Genomic DNA, 27,586 nt, shown 5'->3' on the forward strand with positions numbered 1-27,586 from the left:
TATCATTCTCAAGTATACGTCCATAGTTAAGTTAATAATGGGCCAAATATAGAATGTCATACATCTTTGAACTCGTAATGAAAATTCCATTCAAATTGCATTCACACCTAAAAATTTAAATTTTTAAAATTTTTGATGATGTTGCCCCTTACAAAAAATTTAAAAAATTGCCAAAAATTAAAATTCCAAAAATCATCAAACGAATGATTAGAAAAGTTTGTTTTGGTCGTTAGCTTGACAAAACAGTCGTTCTTTTGGCTGTCCGTCTTGTTTTGCCCGACCTAGAGCTAAAAAACCGAAAATAATGTTGCAAATTTCTGTTAAAAATCAGTTTCCTGATATTTCAGCCCTTAAAACAGAGCTCGCAGCAATAAATCGGAACAATAACGCAAAAAGTAAGAACAGGGGTATTAAGATTCGGTAGTTAGCTGCATAATACAGTCATTGTTTTAGCCATGCGGCTCGTTTTCACAAAGTTAGAGCTAAGAAACTGCAACAAGGCTGAGCTCTCTGCTGTCAAAAGACGTAGCATAATTTTCGGCATAAAATATCAGTTCTTCGGCCATAACACAGCCAAAAATGGTCCAAATGAGGAATGTAATACCTCGTAGGGCTCGTAACTTGATTGCCATGATTCCCAATTGGTTTGCATTCAAATCTGAGAAACTTCATTTTTGGCCCATTTTTGAAAATTTTGATGATGGTACCCCTTATCAAAAATGCGAAATTTGGGCAAAAATTTATTTTCCCAAAATGGGCCAGACAGTCATATGGGTGGAAAGAGGAGGTCGTTATCTGCTTAAAACAGTTGGTCTTTTAGCTGTGCGTTTTATTTTGAAGAAGTTATGGTTAAAAAACTAAGAAAAGTTTTTCGATATTTTGGAAAAGTGCTTAATCTAAATTTTTGCGCAAAAGCCATTTGTTTTTTGCCAATACTCAAAATTAGTAATGTAATACCTCGTAACTCCAAATCAAACTGCATTAAAAGTTAATTTTTGGTCATTTTTAGAAAACTTTTTGCACTTTTAAAGGTTTCACTGTATTTCTGGGGCTATTTATCAACCGTGGCTTCGTAACGGGATCTGGGAGCGAATAGATCGGGTAACGGATTCGTGTCCTCTCTTCGTTCTTCTTTCTTCGCTCTCCTTCGTAACGGGAAAAATTGTGGTCGAGTTAATTTGAACTTTCTCTCTCAGCAAGCGCCGCTGCTAGCGGCGACTGCGACGTTGGCCGCTGGCGTCCTCGCCGCCGCTTTTGAAGATTCCGTTTCGTTTCGTTTCATTTTCAGTTCTCTGTCGGTTTCTGTTTCAGTCTGTATTGTGTTTACACCCATGGCTGACGTAGCGAGCGCAGAAGAGCTAAACCTTCGAAAGCGAAAAATAATAATAAAATAACAAAAAAAATAAATAAAATTAACAAAAGAACAACAAATTATTATATATGTATACATAACAGATGAAACGAAAAATAATAAAAATAACGGCAAAAGCAAGAGCAACAACGGCAACAGAAACAGCAACAAAGGCATGAACAGCAGTAACAATAATTTTAATAACGATAATAGCCATATAATAGCAACAAGAACAACAACAACAACAACAGCAACGGCAAAAACAACAATTACAATTACGATTACGATTGCAACGACGGTTATCGTTACAGTTACCGTTACACTCTTACAATTACGTTGACGAGTCCCGTTATATTTTTTTTCCAGTGCGTGCGTGTATGTGAAATTGTTATTATTAATAACAACAACAAACAAAATAGAGAAGAAATAGCGTTACTTTTCATTTAACCGGATTCCGGTACTCACACCACACACACACACACACACACACACAGAACACACAACACACACACATATTCTCACATTCACAAAACAAACACTTTAACACACACACACTCACATACACACCCTCAACCCACACACACACACACACACAGCAAGAGCAACGAACAAACATTGAAAATGAAAGACGAAACAATGCGATAACGGGATAACTAACAAACAAACCAAAGTCGTAGGCGAAGAAGAAGAAGAAGAAGAAGAGGCGAGACGAGCAAACGAACAAGAAGAAAACAACAAGCAAATTAAGGTGAATAAATAATATATAAAATATTTAGTGGGAAATATTAAGGGTATCAGAAAAAAGAAACAGATAAATGGCGAAGCAATGGGGAAAAGTAACGGGAGTACCTCTGCCAACGCCTCTGCCGGCATAGCATCGCCTCAGGCCAAAAGAAAGTAAAAGGAAATAAAAAAAAAGAAAACAGCCAAAGAAGGCATACACATAAAAGACTCATAAAGCAGAAGAAAACAGCCAAAAAAAAAAACAAAATAGCTGGGAAAACCCCGAACAAAGGCAAAAGTAATATATCACAATATTTCCCATCCATAGATAAATATCTTGCCATACTCTCCATAAAGATGTTGGCCAAGAAATTGGCAAATGTGAAAAGGGCAGCGGAATCGGGATGGCGGAACAATGGAAGTTACTATATAGTAGTTGACTTCCATTGAGTGGGTTTTGGAAGACAAGTGTATCATATGATGGGGTACTTGATACTTTTTAAAAATATATATCAAGGTTTAGATTGATAAGTTAGAGGAATTTATAATTCGTAACTATTGTTGTTATTTTAGTTCAGATTTAAATAAATATACAAGCTAAGAGTGAGGTATCTGTTTTGAATAAAAAGATGTAGAAAACTAAGTAAAAACGATTACAGTTACCAAACAAACCTCTCAAAATGAATATCTAAAAATATAAACTTATCATAACTCCAAATATCCAATCAAAATCCAAATCATCATAGAGCTGCTCAAAACGAGAACCACACAAATAGCTTAAAATATCAATCGATGGTATTGAAAACAGCCTGGCAGCAACTACACACATACATGCAAAGAAGTATAGACTCCTCTTATCGCGCTGATGGAAAACGTAGCATATTTCTTGGCGCCCGCTACTCGGCGAAATAAAAAACACGAATATAATCAGAAAAAAACAGGGAAAACTTTGAAGCAAAACGAACGAAGAGTAGGCAAAAATTTATGATTTTTTTTTTCGCATATGTGTGTGAACGAAAAGATATATACCAATATATATATCTATATATATATATATTGCAATATGTGAGTAATGGAAGGGCGGAAAAGAAAGAAGCTCAAAGAGTGATTCAAACTTTTTTGGTTCAACCATAAACTTTTTTGCGCCTTGAATATTTTATGAAAGGCAGATGAAGTACACAAGTTGGAGTAAAGTCCATCATTAAGCGACCAATATATATATTGGACTATATAAAAACAACGAAAAAAAAAAACAACAACAACTCGTGTAAATTTCAAAGTAAAAGTAAGAGGGATAATATTAATATAATTACAGTCTGTGGATGGGGACGAGCAGCAGCAGACGCTGTCATATCTCTTCAGCATTCCGGCTAAGAGTTACGACACATTTTTGGCCATACTTTCTTTTGGCTTTCTTTCCCTTACTCGGTATTTTGTCCCCGTTATTTCCTTTTTTTTTTTTTTGACTGTTTGGCCCTTCAAGTTGAGTTATCCTAGTCATATAGCCCTTGGAGACTGGCTTAAGTCAACCCATTTAACCGGCTGCACATGGCCACATTTTTGTTTTGTTGTACGGCCCTGTCTTACCTGATTTTGTCCCCCTTGTTCTTCTAACCTACTTCATTTTCCCCAGCTTTTCTTCTGGGCATTCTCTTGGTTTTTTTTCTCCATCTATTTTCCTCTTGTTTTTCTCCTGGCTCTTATGGCATTTTCTGTTGCTGTTTTCGATGGTGTAGAAATTCCAAGCCGGTTGCATTAAGTTTCAGTTCCGGCTTGTTGATTGACATTTCCTCTGCTCTTTCTCCCTTTTTTTTCTCTGACTTTGTCACATGCCAGTGTGCGTGTGTGTTTGTGTGTGTGTGCGTTTGCTGTTAGCCTTATCCTTTAGCCGGTTGACAGTTTTTGGCAAAAACAAGAAGAACAAAAAACAAAAAAAAAAATAGAAAGAATGGCATTTTTCGTGCGGCAATGGCCATGGCAATGGCAATCTTATGCAACTCGCTTCGTTTGATAAACCGCAAGTGGCACTGTGTGTGGGTGGCTGACTGGGTGGCTCGGCGATTGTTATGTAAGGCCGTGGATGTAACAACAATGGCTAAGATAAGAGCATCAAAGCGCCAAGCAAACGAAATGAGCAGCGAAACGTGAAAAACTCCAAATAATCTACAATAAAACAAGAGGAGAAACGCAGAAAAAAAAAAAAAAAAAAAAAAAACCGGAAAAAAGAAAGAACAAAAAAATATAATTGACAACGGGGCGGATGGTGGATGGTGAATGGTGAATGTCGGTTATTGCGTATACGTCATGTTGCCAGCGGTTCCCCGTTTTTTCCGCTGTTCATATTGTTGTTGTTGTTATTATTAGCCAGGCGTGGCCAAGTGGGCGGCTGGCTCTCGAAAGATAACGCATACCCCGCATGGATCCACGTTCGCCGCTTTAAAAAGATGCAAATCCCAATGAGGCCCACTGGCTGCAAACAATTCTGAATTATTAAGTTACTCAATCAGGCTTGGCCCTAAGACCTTAAACTCACTTGAAATGGGATTTGGTCGAGGGTTTACGTACGTCTCTGTTCTTGCTGGGATTATATGTATACATCCCATGCCTTGCCCTCTTGATGGTATGAGCTGGCCATACAATTGAAGGTGGCAAATAAGAACGAAAATATAATAATAATAATAATAATAATACAAAAAAAAACACCGAAATTTTCAATTAACAAATTCGGCTTCGAACGTTCGCGTTATGGCCGCACGCATAAACAAATCTGAAGCGCAAAAAAGTTCCGGCCAGAGGAAAATTTTCTTTAAGGGATTAAATTTCCATGCCTCAGCAGACACAAACGGACCTACACAAAGAGGAAAATCTAGATGTTATACACCTATAATGTCTATATTATATTTATTATATTTTACAGGGAAAAGTTAACAAACTTTTTCCTTAAAACCTTTAAAATCAAAAAGCCTAAGTTGAAAATCAAACTAGTTTTTAGGTGTAAAAACCAAGTGCCTACATAAGCAAAGGTATGAGAGCTTTAAAATATTTTTGAAAAAAGGTTGACTTCATTTTTTTTGTCACGGCATTTGACGCTGGAATTTGGGAAAATCCCTTCTTAACTACAACATAAAAGGACATTTGGGCTTCGCTCTCTTTTGGGGCCATATCTCTGATATTTAGGCCAAACCATTGTTGTTTCCTACAGTGTACAACCTATATATATGTATATATATATTAAAATATATATATTTTTGTAGGTGTATATATACAAACGTGGAGGGACACGTGCCCGAGATGGATGCCTGTTTTCTGTTTTCCCTACGCTTTTCCCCAACCGCCTGTTAGGTTTTTTTTTTTTTTGATATTCCCAACCTTATTACACACTTACCTGCCCACGTGTGTGAGCTGAAAGTTTTGTTATTGTTTTCGCACTGGGCACTGGGAGCAGCACGTGGCCATGACCGCCATATCCTGGCTTGCCCTGAAAAAACAAAAAAAAAAGAAAGTACAGAAAAAATGTAGAAGTAATAATAAAAAAAAAACGAACACACACACTCATAGAGAGAGGAAGAATCAACAACAAATTGAACTTCAATTCCAATCAAATCGAAACCAGCTCACACGTATATATATGTATATATAGTTAGGTAGTTTGTCATTATGGCGGAAGCAAATCATTGTAAATGAAACCAAATTGCTCGTCCCTTCACTTATTTAGCCCTTTCCAATTATTTTTTGTTGTTGTTTTTTTTTTTTTTTTTTCTGTACCATTCGCCAACGCCAACGCCACCTGCTATTTGCATTTCAGTATTTCCCTCTGGATAATTGAGCGAGCATGCGATCCTAACTGGGTTCTAACCTTCAGCTAGCCCTAGTCTAGTTGGTACGACCTGGTCTAGTTGGTGGTCTAACTCCAACACCGCCCCCCTCCTTTAGACCTTAGACCTTTAGCGGCGCCATCAAGTACCCACGCCCTTAGCATGGCGACGGCGGCGGCTCATCCAAAAGTGAAAACATTTGAGTCAAGGCCAGGCGAATGGCTCTGTCTATTTGGTATCGTTTGTTTATTAATTATTTGGTTAGGCTTTTACCCTCCTGTCACCCCCCTTTCACGCCCCCTTACCTTCTATATGCACTTAGCGAAAATGTTTAAGGGTTAAGCTTTTTAGATCAGAGTCTACGTTAAATCTGAAGTGAAAAATTGATTATTAACTATAATTTATGGCCATTACATCCCCAAACTTAACCTCAGATTAGATTTTTTGTAATACAATTACAATTTTTTCTCAGTTCCATTTTGGCTTTAACCCACTTTGCCCCTTTTTCTAGTTGGCAACGATGTTTACCCTTTGGTTTGGCAAATATTTGAGTTTTTGCCGTCTTTTTCTGTTTGTTTGTTTGTTTTGTTGTGTGACTTTTTCTCTTATTCTGTTTTTTTTCTTTTTTTTTTGTTGTATTTTTAATATTTTCCATTGCCAGTCGTTTCATTATGCAGTCGCTAAGTGTGTCAACTTTGGCGCACAAGTCGAAAGTAAACAATTTTCAATTCCTCAACAATTTCTATTATTTTTTTCGTGGTTTTATTTTCTTGGTCCGCCTCCCCTACCGCCAGCCCACAACTACTTGAGTCACCTTAACGATTCTTGCGTTTGTCTTTTCGCATTTCAAGGGACTGTGTCTGTGTGTCAGTGAGTGTGTGTGTGTGTGGCAACAATAGGGTTAGATATATTGATTTTCGATCATAAGAACCTGCAACATGCAAAGTCCAACTAACACCTTACCTATTATATATATATATCGATATATATATATATATATCAGCCCAGTGACACGCCCCGCCCATTGACATTAGATATATTCGAGTCGCCTTGGAGGGTTTTCCTCGAAGACGGCTCTCCCTGTCATTGTCGAGTTATCATTATTATATTAAATGAATGCGCCGCTTTGGCACGCTCCAGCCTCAGTGCCTGAATGCCCCTCAAAGCCTTCGTTGCCACCCTACAGTTTTGCCACGCCCCCTGATTAAGGCTTGTTGTATATGCGAGTCGGTGGTTCCGGCAATCAATCCCCGACATCAGATCTAAAGAAACAGCCAACGGGGTTCGAGCGAGAGGCTTTTGGGGGGTTTTTTTGGGGGCAAATGGAACCGATTTGATTAGTGATGAAAGAGCAACTACAAACTAACCGCAGTCACTCCCCTTAACCAAAATAAAAGAAGAAAAACCGGGAAAGTAAAAGAAATGAGTAACCCTCAGCTGACCAAATTGTGCACTCAGGGTGAACTAATTGTGTAATTCAAAGTTTTCAGGTCCCAAATACACAACTCACATACAAATGCACTGGGAAAATAAGTTATAGTTTCGGTATGTCATTATTTATGATGTTAAATTGGGTTTTTGCTTAGAAATTGTTTTGATTTTTAACAGAAAAATGAAGAAAAATAAGCAAAAATACTTGAAAAAATCAGAAAGGGTGATTAAAATAGTTAAAAAAGTTAACCCAACTTTATACAAATTCTATAAATATGATGGGGATTACTTCTTAAATAAACTTCCTCAGTAATCTACTTCTAAATAGTTGCCTAAATCATGGATAAAAATCAAGATTTAATCGTAATTAGGAACATATTTTTTCCCCCTGTGTTGTAAAACATTCTTAAGGGTGCGCTGAAAGGCAGGGCAAAAATATTACTTATCCGCCTAATTAAGCTCCAACAAAGCGAACACTTCATTATATATTTCCTGCACTCCAACAGGCAGAGATTGTAGATGGTTGGCAGTTGGCGGTGGTTGGTAATAGGGAGTGAGGAGTGAGAAGTAGGGGATGGATTTCCTGGTGAGGAAAAGAAAACGTAACCTTAATGTAATGTGAATTACGCTAAATTTATTAGGCAACAATGAGTGAGCAGGAGGTTAAAGGGGGAGGGAGGGAGGTTAGAAAGAGGAAACGGAAACCAAGGCAAACCGAAAAACGAAGGGAAAACCCAAACACACACACACATGCTTATGAGACTGGGCCTAATCGCTATCGTTAACTCCAACTTCAGGACCTCTTTAGGCAGGATTTTCTAACCAAGTCGTTACCAATTTGGTCGCTTGTTTTGTATTTTCTCTTCTAGTTTCGTTTCCTTTTGCCACACTTTTACTTGGTTTTTGCGTGCTGGTCGCGTTTTGTATAGGAAACTCGATAATTTCCACCAATTTCCTTTAGCCTATGTGTGTGTGTGTGTTAGCCCTGTTTAGCTGGCAAAGTATGCGTGTCCATGCAAAGCTCATAAACTGTGTGTCGGCAATGAGTATGTTAATTTGGTTAGAGGTGAGAACGCAGGTGAGAAATAATTTCGGGGCGTGGCATCGACTAAATGCCAATGTGCTGCCCAACAACAACAACGTCTCTCTCATTGTGTGTGCGTGATCGGCCACAAAAAAAACAAAAACAAAAACAACACTAAAAACCCTAAAATAAAATTCAAGGGGAGACAGATAAAATTCAGGGGGTAGGGGAGGTCGTGAGGGTACAAAATGGGGTTTGTGTGTCACCCCCAAAATCGAAATTACTTAACCAAGTACTTTGAAAAACAAAAGTTTGCTGCAAAAGACGGAAAATTACCCAAGAAAATGGCACTTTTCCCTATAAACTTTTCAACCCGTTAATTCTTCTACTGTTTTGGTAAAGTTAGTTTAGAAGGAAGAAGTTGAATGTCAATTTAACAGGAATATAAAAGTCTGAAGTTGGTTTCAAATTAAAATTGTAAATAAAAGGAAATCTTATTTCCACAATCAATTTCCTTCTTTTCCTTTTATATTATATATATATTAAAATACCAAAATAAACTAGTTAAATAATTTATGCAGTTCTCAAAATGACAAATAAAAATCAAATTTAAATTGCATTTTGACCACCCCATATTGATTGGGCCCCTTGGCTAATTTTATTTAGTGGCGGCCACATTATATGATTTTATGGATTTTTAAATTTGATTATTTTTGATTTAAGCAAACACATGAATTTTCCCCCCCCAAACATTTTCCACATATTTAATTGAATTTCACAAGTGGTGAGGAGGGGGGGGGGCCTGGCCAAATAATATATTGGTTTATCGGCATTTGTGGAAATGCCAACAACATTTTTGTTCCAATAAGTTTTCCTATTCATAAACATTCCCCCATTTTAAATTCCATGTAAATTGAAGTTCTTAGCTATTTTTTTTCTTTCTTTCTTTTGTATTTTTAAAAATTTTTCATTAGCTTTTCCTTTCACTTGACAAAAAGCGCGTTTTACGTTTAATGAAAAGCTTATTTTCTCGCTCTCTACCAAACGTGCAACATTTTCTACTTAAATGACTTCCTTCGAGGCATTTATTTAATCTGCCGCTGAGTTCTCCTCTTCCTTGTTACATTTTTTTTTTGTATTTTAGTATTTTTTTTTCTTTGGGGTTTTCCGCTTTCCGTTACGATTTTCAACTTAATTAAGAAATCCAATTAACATCATTGACATTAGATGTCCTAGAATATGCGCAATTTGTTTTGTTTTTATATATGTATAAATTTTTGTTGTTTTTGTTCGTTGGTGCTTTCATGAGCACATGGCAAGCTCACGCATCTGCCGAAAAATAGATTTTTCCTTTTTTCTCTCTTTGCATATGTATGTATGTGTGTTTTGGGGGGGGGAAAAGCAGGACCTCGCAGGACCTCGGCCAACCCCACAAAATCCACACCCTTTTGCTGACAAGTAGGCGTTGATGTTGATGTTGACGTTGGTCTCGTGTGTGTCCCTCCCCTCTCACAGAAAAAAAAAAAACACGTCCTTCCGCTGCTGCCACCCCCCTCGTTGCGTGTGCCCCGAAATTGTGCGTGTGTGCGTCTGGTTTTTTTTTTTTTTTTTTTTTTTTTTTTTGGGGAGACGAGGTAAGGGGCAGGCCGAATGGGTGCCAAAAATGTGTGTAGCATTGGGTGGGACGGCTGGTCTGGGCAAACACGCAACAAACAAACGATAACAAACAATTGTGGCAACGACATTCGGATACTCAGTGTCTCCATTTCCCCCTTCTGTTCGGTCCTCGCTCTCTCCTTGTTCTTTCTCAAAGTTCTCCATTTGTCTTTCCCTGATTTTGGTTGGGAATGTCGGCTAAATGCTGATTACAAAGGCCGGGCTGGGAATCGTGTTTTTTGAGTCGTGTTTACTGCCATGAATTGGGGAAAATGTCCTTGAAGAGGTTTAAGAAATTTGAAGTGTTCTCAGTTTTGGTTTACATTTTAGAGGATTTGGATTGTGACGACGGCTTTTAAGTAATCTAGTTTTGTTGAAAAATTTTACTCCTGCCCAAAAAAGTATGCTATATTTTTAAGTGATTTTTAATACTGCCCAAAAAAGTATGCTATATTTTTGGTGTCGTAACTTAAGTAATTTTTACTACTGCCCGAAAAGGTATGCTACATTTTTGGTTTAATTTCTTTGATTCTTAAATCTTCTAAGAAAACCTTAAAAAATGACAAGTAAAACCCATGGGAAACCCAAATATCTTAGCAATTTCTATCACTTTCAATCGAATCTCTCTATTTGTACATCTCTCGTACCCTATGATTGACACTTAATCATATGAAAACATACGTTCTGGCATTTGCACTTCAGATTTTGTCGTTTCACTCAATTATGATAACACAGCCAGCCGGGGTCAAAGGGCAGACCAGCCCAGCCACGCCCATGAATCTGTCAAATTATCCACATGATCGCCCCCCCAGTATATGGTATTTCGGTGTAGACCAGAACTCAGGAAATCCCAGTCAAGTCGGACAACTTTGGCTCATCTCCTTTCAGCTGGCTTAAACAGTGACACAAGTAACACAACTGCACGAGGAGCGGGAGCCACATTCAAGCAAATCTACTTAGCATAAACCAATTCACACACACACTTGCACACACACACACACAAATACTTGCAGGTTGGGGGCAAACAAACACATACTTAGATACAAAGACAGACACACACACACAGAGAGAGAGGGAGATAGAGAGAAAGCTGGCTGGCAGCTTTCATTACAGGGGAGTGGCTGGCTTTCACCGAGCAACTGACAAACTGCGAAAGCCAAAAACTGATTATGGCTTTACCCATTCAAAGCGACAGCACTCTGCACTTGCAAAATAGCCAAAATGCGTGTGTGTGTGTGTTGTCTAGTGGGAGAAAGTCAATACAAGAAGAAAAAGAAAGATTTCAAACATTTTTTTTTTATTTCTAAGAAAATTTTGTAAAAATATTTCGAATAATATTAATTAAGAGGACAGAGGTTTGCAAGTTCAATTCCAAGTGAAAATTGAAACATTTGCAGATGGAGTGAAATTAAAAATGATGCTATGTACTTAGCACTCTGCTTGCTTGCCTTTCGTGGACCCCGCGCGTAACCTCCTTCCATGTTCCATTCCACCCAAGATCCCGTAAGTGAAGTACAAGTTAAGCTCGAGCCTTGTCGCCCAGTCACGTAGTCTCTTTTTTTTTCCCAGAGAGTAGGTGCCTTTTCAAGCAGGGCAAAGTGGGGGGAGAAGGCGGTACAGAGCTGTTCTTTATAAACAAATATTTGGATTTAGCAACTGAGTGAGCAGTAGAAAGTCGGTGGAAGCTTAAATTCAAGCAGAAAAAAAAAATGGAAATAAAGAGAAGCTAGAGGAAGGAATTTTATTTCCAAGCTGAATTTTAGGCAGTCCTATGGGTGGTCCCTCTCTCTTTTTGCGGGTGTGTGTGTGTGTGTGTCTAGTTTACGACTTTTACTACTTTCTTTCTACTTTCTGGCTCTTTCTCTCCCTCTTTCTGTCCATCTCTGTCTTAATATATATATGTCTCTTTTACGCCCGCACTGCTTATGCAAAACCGCACCCATATTGGAGGACAAGTAGGAAAGCAGATTACTTATCTTTTAGTTTTCATTTAAATATGAAGACCAAATTATACACACACGCTTGTACACTTTTTCCTTTTCACTTTTCTCGACCATTAGAGGGATATATATATCCTTACATATGTATGTATTTAAGAGGAAACATGAAGAGGAGCTCCTTGGATTTTTGTTTTTCACGCAAAACTCTATCTTTTAGCCAGATAAAGATAGGAGCAAAGTGGATTTTCTTTTTATTTCCCGCCCACCCTTTCAAATTCCGGTTTTCATTTCTACGAAAGTTCTTGTTTTTTTTTCGTCTATTTTTGGTTAGACGAAAATAATTGGATTTACACCGAATCAAGGATCAAGATGGTAACTAGATGGTAGGAGATAGGGATGTGGCATGTGATGATGTCGTCATTCCGAGAGGATAAAGAACAGTTTGCCAGGACGACGGCTTTCTCTGGCTGGTGGGTTATAAAGGGAACTGAAATTGGAGATATTCATAAGTGAAATTTGTTATTCCAAATGGGGAGATAACGGAGGGTTTTTCTAAATGAAAACCATAAAGAAAACTAGGGGGGAGTGTGTTTTTTTAGAGAGAAAACCATAAAGAAGTGGCAGAGTTATTCCAGCTTTTTAAGGCCAACTTATTTTTATTTATAAAACAAATTAAATTTAAAATAAAAGTTGCCATAAAGCTTGTATCATAAGAAGACTACTCAAAGTACTAAACTAAGTTTAAGTTGATGGTAAAGTATGGTAAGAATTTTCATTTATTTACATAGATTTTCACCCAATGCTAGTTGCCTAAGCACCTACACTATTTTAACTATTTAGTAAAGTTATAATGTTTTAATAATTATTTGTAAAAAATTAATTTAAAAAAAAATAATAAATTCTAGCTCCGCAAACCGGCGTCGACACTCTCAATTCCTGGCTCGATGAAAACACCTTCCATTGCGAACCGGGAACAGATCTCATCTGGATGCAACGAAGAAGCGGCCGAGGCACTAGTGGGTATCCACTCAGACTACCCTAGGTATGAAATGTATGTATAGCCCGATCCGCCAGTAGAGTATGTATATATATCCAGTACAGCAGCGTCCATTCATTGGCCATTTAACATACTCAACACCCCCCCCGCCGTCCGCCCAGTTGATAAACAAACTCCTACATCTAGAGTCCTTTAGATAAACAGATTTCTTGTTCTTCCCACACCTAGACCAAAAAAATCGATGTAAAATAATCATAAAGTTCATGAGGATTGGGTTGGTATCTAAAGTTTAAAGGCTATTAAATTGGGATGCTAAAACAGATTCGTTAGACTAAAGATTCTTATTAAAAAAGAGTGCAGTTGGAATTCTAGAAAATAAAGAAAAGAAAATCATTTTTAAATCTTTAAATCAAAATGAATTAAAAGAAGTTAGGATAGAGTTGAGGTAAAGTTAAATACTCACTTACATAAGTCATAGAAAACATAAATAACAACTATTTTCCCTCAGTGTATGAACTTTAAGAAGGTGCAGTGTGCTGACATTGAGGAATTGGAATTGAGGGAATCGAAAATGGGAAACGATAAACCGTAACTGTGGGCAAATCATTGACTGATGGATGGAATCGAATGGATGGTTTGATGGCCCGGGGACAGTAATTAGCTGTCAATGTCAGGACAAGTGACCCCGGGAACGATGATTTCGCTAGGTCTGAAAATTGAAATGGGCCAAATGTCCGGGGTAATATTCATTGGGGAGCGCTTGAGAGCCACAGCGCGATTCAATTTGGCACTGGCTGTAAAATGAATTCCGCTCACGAATGGTTACTAGGATAGGATAGTGGGGATTCGCTGGTCTGGTCCTAAGGTTCACTCTTCGTTCACTCCACATAAATCTCTATGAATGTCGTCGATGGCAAGATATTTTCCTGCAATCACGTTGGCAATTTGGCACAGTTCAGCAGTTTATAGAGAAGGCAGGGGGCTTGGATATATATATGGGCTATGGGTATGGCAATAGCTATGACTATGGGCTATGACTATGACTACGATTGTGACTGTGTGTATGACTATATGGGCATAGAAAACGAGGACAGCCAGCTGTGTGTGTGTGTGTCTGTCTGTCTGTGTATGTTTTCATTTGTCAGCAAAATTTTTATTGGCCATCTTTGGCTCATCCAAAGAGATGGAGGGGGAGGAGGGAGGGCTTCTACCATTTTTTGTTCTTGTCCCATCGTCGTCGTCGTCGTCGGTGTCTCTGTATCTATAAGATACAAATTGATATGACACATTTAGGAAAGCCGAAGCAAAGCGAAAACACACAAATCTGTCATTCAGGCTACAAGATTTATTAAGGTGTCGACTAGATTTGAGCATAGCTGAGAGTTGGATTCGCTTGAGTTGAGTTCCGTTGAGTTGGGTTGACTTAACCCCTAGGGTAAAACCATCTTCACCTACCTACAAATGCAAAGGAAAAATCTCGACAGCCCAGCACACTTAGGCATTAGTCAGCGATCTGTGGAAAAAAGCACTCATGGGGGCGGTATGTGAAAACCTGTGAAAATTGCTAGGATAATGGATCAGGAGTTCAGAGTTAGTCTCACCTTTGTTATGTTTGTATATACAATTAGGAGGTATTTGAGTTAAGTAAGAACAATAAATTATATAACAATCAGGCGAATGTATCAGAAAATTGGCAGAAATTCTCTGATTTCAGCTTTGGGCATATCATATTTATCATTGTTTCTAGACTAGGTTAGTTACTGTCCTGCCTCATCTAAATTATATTACCAGCTCTCTCTATAAACTTATCAGCTTGCAAACAACATAACCTTTTGTTAAGATATTATGTAAAGTGCCATCCATATCTATAAGCCCATTAGTTTTGCTCATTTGTAGACCATAAATAAATAGCCACATCACGAGTAGCTTTAGATTTGAATCCCATTCATGGCAGGGAATAATAAGGGCTTAACTCGACAATGTAGTTAGCTATTCTTACCGCAAATTAATGAAAGGCTTAATCGTTTGAAATAAAAAAAAAATGTAAATGAAAGGTCAGCGAATCAAAAGGATATAAAGCCATTGAGATCAAAAACAAATCAAGCGTAGATTTAATAAGCTAATTAATATGAGATGAAAACAAACAAAGACACGAATCAAATGGTTATTTATTTAAGTCGAAGAAACAATCGATTAATTAACTAGAACAAACTAAAGATAGGTCAGACAAAAATATATAGAATAATCTATCTTATAACACGAATAGCCAGACACGTGGACTAGGAATTGGTTGATACTATAATTACATTCTTAGCACATCCCTTAATTAAAGTAGCTAACAATCGATTTATTGGTAGTGAGAATAAATGTATAGCACAAAACTAAACTAAATGGAGAAATGGTGCTGCGTGGGGGAGGGGGGGAGTGATGAGTGGTAGTGAGTGTGGGCTCTGTTGTGGACTATTCAGTCATCCCAAATTGAATTTGAATAAACCCATACAGGTATATGGAAGAACGTGCTCTTACTGGCGGCAATACGTCCAGGAAGCCATCAACTAACTCGGCCAAACACAAACCCAATGTGGGCTATCGCCTGGGAAAGAGGAAAGCCCTCTTCGAGAAGCGCAAGCGGATCAGCGATTACGCCCTCGTCATGGGCATGTTCGGGATCATCGTGATGGTAATCGAAAACGAGCTGAGCAGTGCCGGTGTCTACACAAAGGTAAGTTTACTTTTATTTTTAGTAGTCATTTTTTTTTTTTATATTTTAACTTGTTTTTACAAAGTAAGAACTAGGAAACTTTTGGAAATATTGCAATTTTTTGTCCTGGCTCGAAGTTCGGTTTTTGCGATCCAAAATATTAGTAGTTTTGCAATAATTAAGCCAATAATGATCCAAATATGGATTTTTATACCCCGCTAAGCTCGTAATTTGATTTCCAACAAAACTGCATTCACCGTTTGAAAAGTAAAAAATTTTCAATTTTTCGCAAATTTTATTGAAGTTACCCCTTGCAAAAAATCAAAAAATAGCGAAAAATTAAAACTCCCTAAATCATCAAACGAATGATGAGGAAAGTTTGTTTTCGTCGTTAGCAGCACAAAACAGTCGTTCTTTTGGCTGTGCGTCTTGTTTTGACCGAGTTAGAGCTAAAAAACCGAAAATAATGTTGCAAATTTCTGTTAAAAATCAGTTTCCTGATTTTTTAGCCCTTAAAAGAGAGCTCGCATCAAAAAATCAGAACAATAACACAAAAAGTAAGTATAGGGGTGTTAAGTTTCGGTAGTTAGCTGCATAAAACAGTCATTGTTTTAGCTATGCGACTTGTTTTGACAAAGTTGGAGCTAAGAAACTGCAGCAATCCCGGGCTTTCTGCTGTCAAACGACGTATTCGTGATTTTGGGCACAAAAAATCTTGGCATAGCACAGCCAAAAACGGTCCAAATGAGGAATGTAATACCTCGAAGGGCTCGTAACTTGATTTCTATGATTCCCAGTTGGTTTGCATTCAAATCTGGGAAACTTAATTTTTGGGCCATTTTTGAAAATTTTGATGATGGTACCCCTTATCAAAAATGCGAAATTTGGGCAAAAATTTATTTTCCCAAAATCGAAAATCGAGTGATAGGGGTAGTTAGTATTGGTCATTAGCAACACAAAACATTCGTTCTTTTGGCTGTGCGTCTTGTTTTGGCCAAGTAATAGGCATAAAACCAATAAAAAAGATTTAATTTTCTGTCAGATCTAGCAATTTGGATTTTCATCCCAAAAAATCACAATTTTAGAGAAAAACTTTCTAAATATATAAAATTTTAAAGTAAAGCCTTTAAAACTATATCGCATCTTAAGTTATTAAAGTCTTTATAGCAACTAAAACTAATCTTTATCCAAATTTGTTCCCCCTTTTCAGGCATCGTTCTACTCGACAGCGTTAAAAACCTTAATATCTGTTTCGACTGTGATTCTTTTAGGACTTATAGTAGCTTACCATGCTTTGGAAGTGCAGGTGAGAGTGAGTGCAAATTGTATTCTTCTCTTCCAGATGTTATTGATGTTCTTGCTGATGGTCGTCATCGTTAACTGTTTAACGTTGCCGTCGTCACTCTCGCTCACTGTCACCATAATACCGATAGAACCCCTCCTCCCCCCCCCCAGATATATCCCACTACTAAAGAAAGAAAAACCCCCTTATGGTCATGCTAAACAACCCCCCGTGTTGAATTCCTTAACCCACCTGTCATCATCGCCATCTCGGTTTGTTTGTATGTTTGTTAGTTAGTTAGTTTGTTTGTTTGTTTGCTGTTTGAAAAACGTTTTCTTGTATCCGGTTATGATTTTGATTTACTTTCCCATTGTTTTTTGTTTTGTTGTATTTTGTTTGTTTTTCTTTTTCTTTTTTACTTTCAATGTGTTCGCTCGACGCATATATTGGGAGAGTGAGCAAGAGTATGAAAGAAACGATAAAGAGTGCATGTGAGCTGTGAGAAAGTGGTAGAGTAGTGGTGTGACTGTGGCGAGAAAGTGACAACCTGATACCGGTTCCGGTTCCGTTACTCATTCCTTCATTTCACCACCCCAAAAGTTTTCCCGTTTCTTAACTCGTCATTTCATTTACGCCATTTCTCTGGACATCTTTCATCTAGACCCCCCCGCCCCGAAACAAATCAAGGAAAAAAAAAGAGAGCTTCATATTCCAACTCAGAAAGAATCGAAAACCAAAAAAATAAAAAAAAATAAAAGTTATGAAAGCTGAAAACACTGTACATAAAGCTAACCATTTTTCATTCACCAAAGCCACGTTAACCACACTCACCGAATTCACCACAGTTGTTTTTCAATTCCAAGTTCTCGCTTTTAAAAATGTTTTTTAAAATTCAAAATTAAGCTAACCTATTGTTGATTTTCAAAAAAGAAAGCAAACAATTTTTGACAAATCTTTAAATTTGAATTAAAATTTTGTTAAACTTTGAACTCTTGTTAATCGATAAGATGTGGTGAAGTTTTCGTTATCGATAATTATTTATCAGCCCTGTTGATTTTAAGCATTTTCATTTGATTTCGTTTCATTACGCAGATCCATTCAATGCAGATCCTCTTAACATTTTATAGACCGGAAACTTATTGACAATTTTTTATATAACCATTCCATATCAAAATCAAAATCAAAATCAAAATCAAAATCGTTTTCGTACTCGTTTACCTCCAATATGCGCTTCAAATACCAGTTGCATGTACAGCACTATAATTTGTTTAATTTGCTCAACATTTTGATATATATATATGATTCATATATATATTATATATATATATAATATATCATATATAATATATAATCTATACAATTTCCACTTCTACTTCTTCTTCTTCAACTTATTGGTTTCGTCTTACTTTTCTCGTTTCGTTTACCTTACAATAAAAGCAAACCACAAAAAAAAAAAAAAAAAAAAAAAACCAATAAATTTAGTTAAGACATGTATTACAAATTATCGTTGGCATGAGTTAAATATTAACCTATATATCTTATACATATATATATATATTACTAGAAAAAACCCCTCAAACGATTTGTTGTTAAAACTTCATTTCGTTTGAGGGATCGTTTGCGTTTGGAACTTAGAAAAGTAAATGTAGAGAGCATGGGAGCAGCATCTATTTTGCCTAGTTTGTAATTCTAAACGAATCTATCTTTAAACATGAACAAAAACATAATTTATATACAATAACAATATTATCTATTAGCAACATACTCGAAATAAGACCGAAGAGAAGTGGAAGATATACTCGAAAACCGGTGAACTTTCGTTAGCTTCATCGGGAAATCAAAAATAAAATAAAGAATTGATGCTTTTTGTAGGGACAAAGTCCTGTGTTCAGTGATCGAATTTGGATTGGTAATTGATGTAATCAACATATCGATAATATTATCGATATGGCTATCGATAGTCAATAGTAAATCAGCCTCGTTATAGCAAAATCGAAATATATAAACCCTTAAAAACAACCCCCCCACCCCGCCGCCACTGCATTCAAACCATTTACATGCCCATGATTCAATCAAGCCAGGTCATTGATCAGTCAATCAAAATCAATCAAAACCAGTCAATCAATCAACCCAGTCAGTCAGCTGATATATACTTTCTATATATATATATATAGATATATATATATATACAACAAAAAACTCCCCCCATAATTCGTTATCTCTTCATACAATTTGTTCTCTCTCTCTCTCTCTATTATAATAATAATAATAATTATAATAACTCCGACTAAATGTTTATTCCCCCCCAAATTAATGTTGATGTTTAAGAGTAAAATTTTTAATATGTAATTACCTTCCATTATGCTTTGCAGAATTCAGTAAGTAATACTTATTATAATATCTACCATACATACTTCAATATTTGTGAGTAAATCCAAATCAAAAACCAAAAAAAAAAAAAAAAAACATGCATAGTGTTATGTACCATATACGGAAGCAACCAATACCAATACCAAAAACCAACTCAAATCAAAAACCCAAAAAAAAAAAAAAAATTAAAAACAGAAACCAAAAAAAAACCAAACCAACAAAACATGCCTAGAGTAGATAAACCATAGATCGTACTTAGAATTGGGTATATATATATATATATATCTACTATATATATACCCAAAAACAATGCATATTGAAGCCAAAAAAGCAGCAATCAAGCAAACTTCAAGTCGATGTTTAGTTGAACCCGCGTCTGTACCTATATCGTAACTAATGTATATATATATAAAACCCTCCTCTTTTTTTTTTTTTGTTTTTTTTTTTTCGTAATGGAAACTATAAACTTAAACCCAATAGACTGCAGTTACAGATACAAAAACCAATACTGTCACACGCCATCCAAGATCAAAGGCAACCGCTTGACTGTTACATATAATATATAGCGAAAAATTGTGGCTTAGCTTTGCACTCAGAAACCACCCCAAAAAAACCACCCAACCGCAATCTTTCACCCTGTCTTGCAGTACAGTATACAGTAAACACTGGCCATGTGCGAATCGATTGGGGAAATGTTTTGAGTTTAGGTTGTAGTTGAAAAGAGAATGAAATTAAAGTTCTTTGTGCTCTAGCAGGTAGCAAGTTTCTGGAGATATCTTAAATATAACTACAAGAAAATAAAAAATTCCAGAAATTGGTGATCTTAAAAATATTTGAAAATGTTTTTTTCACATTGTAAGCCTTTGATATTTACAACCTTAATATGGCTTTTAAATTAAACAAATCTTGAAGAAAGAACTCCTAACTTCTTTTTTTAAATAGACTTTAAAATTACTTCTTTGAGAATGGTTTTTCTTTGGTCTTGGAACAAATATAAAAATCTGTAAAAAAAATCGTAAAACACCTTTGCTTTTGTCATTTAAAAAGATATTCAACTAGCAATTTCAATAGCTTAGATTAGTTAACTCGAAATCATTTTTGAAAACGTTTTCCAATCGGCTTGCATACATAAAAACATAGATGTACATGAGCACTACATACAACATACAAGCATACCCGCATACATATGAGCATTCCCATTGCTAAGTCGATACTGAATATGTATATTAATCGATATATATGTACTATCAAAACATCAAATCCATCCATCACCAAAAATTAGAGGCAAAAAAACGTTTGGCTAAGCCAAAATATTAAAAAAAAAAAATAAAAAGAAGAACAGAAGAACACAGGACTTTGTGAATGTGAGATAGGAGTAACCTTGAAACTAGTAGACCTTGTCGTAAATCGATAATCAATTAATCAGTCGGCTTAACTTGCGAATGGCTCATATGCAATCGAAAACGAAAGACACACAAATCAGCAGACCATGCCTATGCCTCTTCCAACCGCCCTCCCCCCCAAAAAAAACTATTAAAAATAATAAACGGCCAAATGCACATCATTTAGCTTGTTGTGCGCATAGCCTTTTGTATTTTAAAATGCGGAAATATCGAAATCTATCGATGATATCGATAAATTCGATATACAAAAAAAGATATTTTCGATATTTCAGCATTTCTACTCTGCATAGATGTTGTGATATCGATAGATGTTCGTTTAAAAACATGGCTTAAATGCACTGAAAATTTCAGAGTATATAATGCAGTTTAGGGTTTTTGGAAGACTTCCGATTATATACCACCCCCCCACCCCACCTATTTAATCGAATGTGGGGTGATTTTGAACTTTTGAGAAATTGATTTGATTTCTCTTTTTAACGAGAAAGTTAAGAAAAAGGATAAAGGTAAAAACAGTAACCAAGAAAACAAGAACGAAATCGAGTGAAATGTGCTAATTACACGAGAACACGCACGCTGCTTTCTAGTAAGTACTTGCACTCACATATGCACCCAAGCACATATACACGCACGAAACACACACATACACACCGATACCTATACCTAAACCTACATCTATACCAATACCTATACCTAAACCTATACCTATACCTATACCTTTACCTATACCTATACCAAGATATAAACAAAGAGAAATAAAACATAAGACACGAAATGAATTTCAGAGGAGATTCCATAGCTTATTTGATACTTGAACTTGACTCGGGAATTGCTTCCACCACTAAAACAAAAGCCATTAACACACACATATACAAACTTAGGCACACACACACATATATACTGTAAAACACCCACAAATACACACCTAAACGAACACCCCATTGACGTTGTACTTGTCAAATAATTCATGCTCGTATATTTGAGTGTAATTCATTTTTGTTTAGTCGCAAAAAAAAAAACCAAAACCCAATCAATAAATCTCCAATTATAATTAATAAATTATATACTTGTTCTCCTTTTTTTTCTTCCCTTCTCGTTTCTATTTTTTTTCGTTTTTGGCACAACTCGAACGAACTATATATGCTATATGCGATTATAATCTGAAACAAAATCCCAATCGAAATCGAAAATCTGCAGTTATTCATGATAGATAACTGCGCTGACGATTGGAGGATCGCAATGACATGGCAACGAATTAGTCAAATAGGGTTAGAACTTTTTATATGCGCTATACATCCAATTCCTGGCGAATACTATTTCCAGTGGACGACGAAATTGGCCAATAAGAATAAAACAATTGGCACCGAAATGGTGCCATATGACGTAGCTTTATCATTACCTATGTTCCTTCGATTATATTTAATATGCCGCGTAATGCTGCTGCATTCAAAGCTATTCACAGACGCATCATCACGGAGCATTGGCGCTCTCAATAGGATTAATTTTAACACAAGGTAAGCTAAATATAATCCAAGGTATTTTTCATATGTTTATGTTTTATAAAATAAAATGTGAATTTTTTCCCTGCTGTGAAAAAGGTTTGAAATAAGTTATGAGTAAACGAAAAGTTTCCTTTTTTTAGATTTATTTCTTAAGTGAAAATATCTTTTGATAAAACTAATCAAGATTCACTTTTCTTTTGTTATCCCCTTTAGATTCGTTTTAAAAACTCTAATGACAATATGCCCGGGAACGGTTCTATTGGTATTCATGGTCTCGCTGTGGATCATCGCATCCTGGACGCTACGTCAATGCGAAAGGTAATGGCCAATATTCTATTATCAAATTTATATGATATGATATTTCTTACTTGTTGAGATTTTCATTTTCCTTTATTATTTATGCTTTTGTTTTATTTTTTTTTAATCTCAATGGTTGATTTGTTTATTTTTTAGTTTCTTTTTTATTTATATTTTTTCTTTATTTTGATTTTTTAATGTTCCTTATTCCGTACTCCGTTTTGCGTTATCCGTATTTTACTTACGTTTTACTCTGAACGCCATTTCCGTTTAACGTTCTGATTCAATGTGTTTGCCACTAATACTTTGACATAACTAAGTATTTAATATCAATGTATGTATGTACATAAATGTATGTGCCAAGCATTACGTAATGTCTTCTTCAAAACAACTCAAAAAACAACTCAAAAATCAACTCAAAAAAAACTCCAAAAAAAAAACTTAACAACATCTTCTCGTCACAAGTTGTATTTGCTTTCTTTTTGTACTCTCCTGTGTATAAAACATATTTTAAAGTTCTTGAAAAAACTTACATTTAAAAGTCCGTTGAAAAACTAAGAGGGTGGCCCCAGGGGGGACTTAAGCACAGCCACAGCTTACAACATACACGATAAAAACAAGAAGAAAAAAAGAAATAAATACAAAATAAAGCGAATGTGCATTGTTGCTTATTCATACGTGCTGAAGAATTTACATGTAGCTTGCATTTTATTCACATACACAAATGAAAACGTAAAACGAAATCCCCAACGAATAACCAAAATACCGAATATACTGTAAACGAGTTCGAATGCGAATCTGTAACAATCGAAATGCAATTGTCACTGTCACGTAGCGAACGATTGGATAATGGATAATGCTTGCATGTGTTTCAATTTATTTACATTTGGCATTCGGATTCGCTTGTTTTTTACCAACACCACCTCCACACTACCTCCACTACTCCACATCACCCCCTTTCCCCCCTCAAAGAACCCTGATTGCTGATTGCTTTTTTACATTTATCTTGCCTGTACTTTTCCCCTTTTCTGACAACTGACAACTTATCGATATATCCGATGAAAGTTGATTGAAGTCCTGCACTTATCGAGGGGAATGGGGGTGGGGAGGGGGGTGGCAACAACAACAAAGCAAAAAACACACTCACATTTTTATACAGTATACAAAAAAGACCAAAAGAGACCACGTAGAATTGGAGAATGCATTAAGAAGAATTGCATTTCGTGACAATACAGAGAAACAAGATGATTCAATCATTTGATTAAGTTATCGAAATGAATTAAGAAAACGCATGGTCACACTGCTTTTGTGCTTTGTATCGACAATCGATTATTTCTCTGTATCGCGCTTAATACATGCATATTTTTACCTAATCCCCTAATATCCCATTTTGAAATTATTGTATACTTTTTTTTTAGACTTTAAATCTTTGTGTTTAAACGTTGTATATGCTAGTTCTCTCTTTCTCTCTCTCTCTCGCTCTTCTTATCTTTCTAACTCGCCTCTCTTTTGCTCTAAGTTATCTTACTCCTCATATACTTCTTGCTTTTCTAAGGTGGTAAACCCTGTTTATAATGACACCCTTTTACGATTACGAATTGGCGCACCATATGTTGATCTTGCTCAACCTCTTCGATCGATCCCCCAACTACTTTTGGCCTCTGTTTCTGTCCCTTTTCTATTTGCTCTACTCAATCTCAATCTGTCTCACTCTCTCTCTCTCTCTTAAACTATTTCTGTTTCTTCTTGCGATTCTTACAAAGTTTTTATTTGATTTTATTGTGGATTTACGAAGTTCCTTATGTTTTTCGTTCTTGTTGTTGTTGCTGTTTAGTTTTGGGGAACGAAAAAAAAACCAAAAGAAAACCTTTTTACATTTCATATTTTATTTAATCAATTAAGCTTCAAATTGTGGATTGAACTGCGCCTGCATTGCTGTAGATCACATCTTAACATCCATATATATATTTAACCAAAAACAAACTTGAAACAAAATGTGTTTAAACCCAAAACAAAACAAAAAAAAAAAAGGAAAAGAAAAAGAAAAGAAAAGAAAAGAGAAAACTTGAAAACCGAAAAGAAAAACAAATACCCAACCATATTATAGGGATCCTAGGTTTCTTGAGCCAAACCGATAAATCCAACAGCTGTGTTTCAGTCTTGTGACGAAAGCATACACACACCTCTCCATAAGTTGTTGTTGTTGTTGCTGCTGCTGTTGTTGTTGTTGTTGTCGTCCTTGTTGTTGCGTTTGTTCCTGTAGCCAATATTTATATCCAAGCATGCCTGTGCAGTTTGCTGGATCTAATTGATGATTATATATAGATAGTATTGCCTGCACAGGCATATGTCAAAAATCGGACAATCAAAAAATGAAGACAGAAAAGAACAAAATATGAGAGACAGAAGCACTTACATCTACCTTCCTCCTCCGCCTTGGTCTTCTTCCTTCTCGTCTTCTTCTTCTACTACTACTACTACTACGCCCACTACTCTTACCACTGCCATATAAATATTCTCGACTTTCATTTTATTTTCGCCTCAGATGAGTGACACGTATTGATTTGCGTGTCACATCCTCCGCTCGATTTGTTTCTGTTTTACTTTCCCACGTTTTCATTATTCTTTTTTTTTCTGTATGCCTTATTTTTTTTTGGCACATGGCTATGGACTGTGGACTGGCTAACAAACTGAAAATGGCTGAAAATGCTCAGTGAGAAATATAAATGAAAAATAAATACAACGAGTATGTCCTTCAATCTTTAAAAACTGAAACCAGAAAATAGAAAACCGAAAACCAGACACCCAAAAAACACACACACACACACACACAGCCCACGTATATATGTATTTATCGTAACTATGATGTTGAATTTTGTTTCGAAAATCCATAATTAATTCGTATCTCAATGTTTTTCTGTAGAAATTGGTAGAATTGATACTGAATTTCTTAAAATTTTATTTTCCGAACTGTCTGGTTTTTTTGTTGTAAGCCGGGAACTTCATTTTCATTTATCTAATATCTATCTGTGTCTGTATATGTGTGTCTGTATGTGTATGTGCGTATTGTTGGAGATCCCTGGAAAATGTATCTTAACCATCAACCATGCATGCTCTGCTCAGCTCGGATCAAAGCTCTGTCATTTAGATATCAGAAGCAGAGGGGGGGATTGAAGTGAGAAAAGCCCAGAAGAAAATACCAGATTTTGTACGGCATTATAACAGGGGTGGTGCAGACGAACACGGAAAACACAAACACAGACATACACAGAGAAAACAAATTCACAAACAAAGTCTTGGCTGTTGGCATTTAAATATAGCTAGAGTGCAAGGTCACACTGAGTTTGGTTTTAGTATGACCTTGCGTGTTTTGTATGCATTTAAATCAAGTCATTGAGTTATTAATAGTTATCGAGTATTAGGAACTTAAAATTAGTTTAAAAAGTACGAATTTGTTTTCGCAGTGTACGGACTCTTGGCATTCATTATGATTTTTCCTTTGCAAATTGCTTAAACCACCCACATTTGCACACAATCCACACCCATTCGCCCTTCGAAAAACGGCAAAAACGGCACCCAACGGAGCTGTGCCGGCAGGCAGCATGCCTAAGCATTTAGTGGCCACATCTCTAGGGCTTCAGGTGGTAAGCCTCTTCAGGTAGAACAGCGGGTTATTACAGATGGGCGGGGATGGGGGGTGTGGCTGGGTAGCATAACTCTCAGATGGGCCATTTTTAGTCGATTTGCATGTAGTTCACAAAGTGTGCGCCGTTTCTGTGTGAGTGCGAAGTACGAGTATGTGCATCTGTGCAGTGTTCAGATCAAGAGTTATCAGTTTGGTAGTCCCCAGCACAGAACTGAAATCCCCATAAAGACCCCAAACCCAATCCAATCAGACTTTCATGCGTTATGCAGGAAGAGATGAATAAGAAGAGGAGGATAAGGAGAAGGAGAAGGAGGAGGAAGAGGATAAGAATGATGAAGAAGGAGCAGGATAAATGGAGTATTTATGAGAGTAAAAAAGCAGTTTTTGAACCGATGCCGAAGCAAGTGTTGTAATCGAATTGCCAAACTACTATCCAAAACTATAATTATTCAATATTATTCATGTCATTGTATATTCCAAAATATATAACCTCCCCCCCCCGCCCTATAAAACTTTAAAAACTATCTCTCGCTCTCTCTCTCTCTCTATCTGTATCTTTCAATCAATATATCTTACTATCTCTCTCTCGCTCTTATATTCTATTGAGGACTTTTAATTCGTTTGCCCAAAAAGAAAAAGAAAGAAAAAAAAAGACAACCCAAAAAGATAAAGCAAATTATGTTCCTTTTTTGATTTAGTTTTCCTTTATTTTTCCCCTTTATCAAATTGTTTTCTTTATTTTTGAGTTTTGTAATTGTTTTTATTTTCTTTGTTTTTCTTTGATTTTCTTTGTATTTATGTGTATTTATTTAATACATGGAAATTTTCTAAACAAAAAAAAAAATTATGAAATTTACCAAATTGTATTCTTAATTTTTCTGGAGAACAAAAAACCAAAACCAAAAAAAAAAAAAAAATAGAAAAATTTTTAACAAAAAATGTTCACATAATTTCACATCTGTTTATTTGTTTACTCCACTTCTCACCCTACTTCTGTATCCACAAATTGCAAAAAAAAAAAAAAATATACCAACAAAAATGTATGAAATCGAATATATATATGAAAAATACCAAAAACATCAACCGAATTAAAAAAAAAAAAATACAAAACAACCGCAACTTGAATACGCATACGAAATATACGCACTACGCAACGCATCTGAAATACCGAATATCTCTCTATATATATATTTTTGTATACTGACAACCGCAAAAACGCAAAACCGCTAACGAATTCTCAAAAAAAAAAAACGAAAAAAACGAAAAACAAAAAACGGCCAAACAAAAATCAATAAAACCCATCAAAACTAAAATGAAAACGTATCATAAATGATAAAACCAAATGAAATGACTGAAATTCGTACCCCATATATATTCCCACAATGCCAAAAACGCATGCCGATAAATTCGAAAAAATAAAATCAATACGATCCGAACCGATTTGATCCTCA

General features: G+C 36.1%; 1 protein-coding gene across 18 annotated transcripts in view; it reads left to right on the forward strand.

Annotated features, from left to right (window-relative positions):
• Positions 1 to 27,586, forward strand: part of LOC108104379 (small conductance calcium-activated potassium channel protein) — a 68,746-nt gene that overhangs the window by 26,732 nt on the left and 14,428 nt on the right. For 7 of the 18 annotated variants that reach the window (XM_017210400.2, XM_017210410.2, XM_017210408.2 and 4 more), the window contains 5 exons: positions 12,846 to 12,991; positions 15,440 to 15,659; positions 16,849 to 16,950; positions 21,888 to 22,204; positions 22,406 to 22,510. In XM_017210400.2, coding sequence (XP_017065889.1) covers positions 12,846 to 12,991; positions 15,440 to 15,659; positions 16,849 to 16,950; positions 21,888 to 22,204; positions 22,406 to 22,510 — 890 coding nt within the window. Of the gene's footprint in view, positions 1 to 1,526; positions 2,100 to 12,845; positions 12,992 to 15,439; positions 15,660 to 16,848; positions 16,951 to 19,292; positions 19,299 to 21,887; positions 22,205 to 22,405; positions 22,511 to 27,586 lie in introns of those variants that run through there. The other 11 variants (XM_017210401.2, XM_017210402.2, XM_017210405.2 and 8 more) reach the window with 5 other exon arrangements.

This window comes from Drosophila eugracilis, unplaced genomic scaffold (genome assembly GCF_018153835.1).
Source record: "Drosophila eugracilis isolate 14026-0451.02 unplaced genomic scaffold, ASM1815383v1 contig_2147, whole genome shotgun sequence".
Classification (NCBI taxonomy): Eukaryota; Metazoa; Arthropoda; class Insecta; order Diptera; family Drosophilidae; genus Drosophila; species Drosophila eugracilis.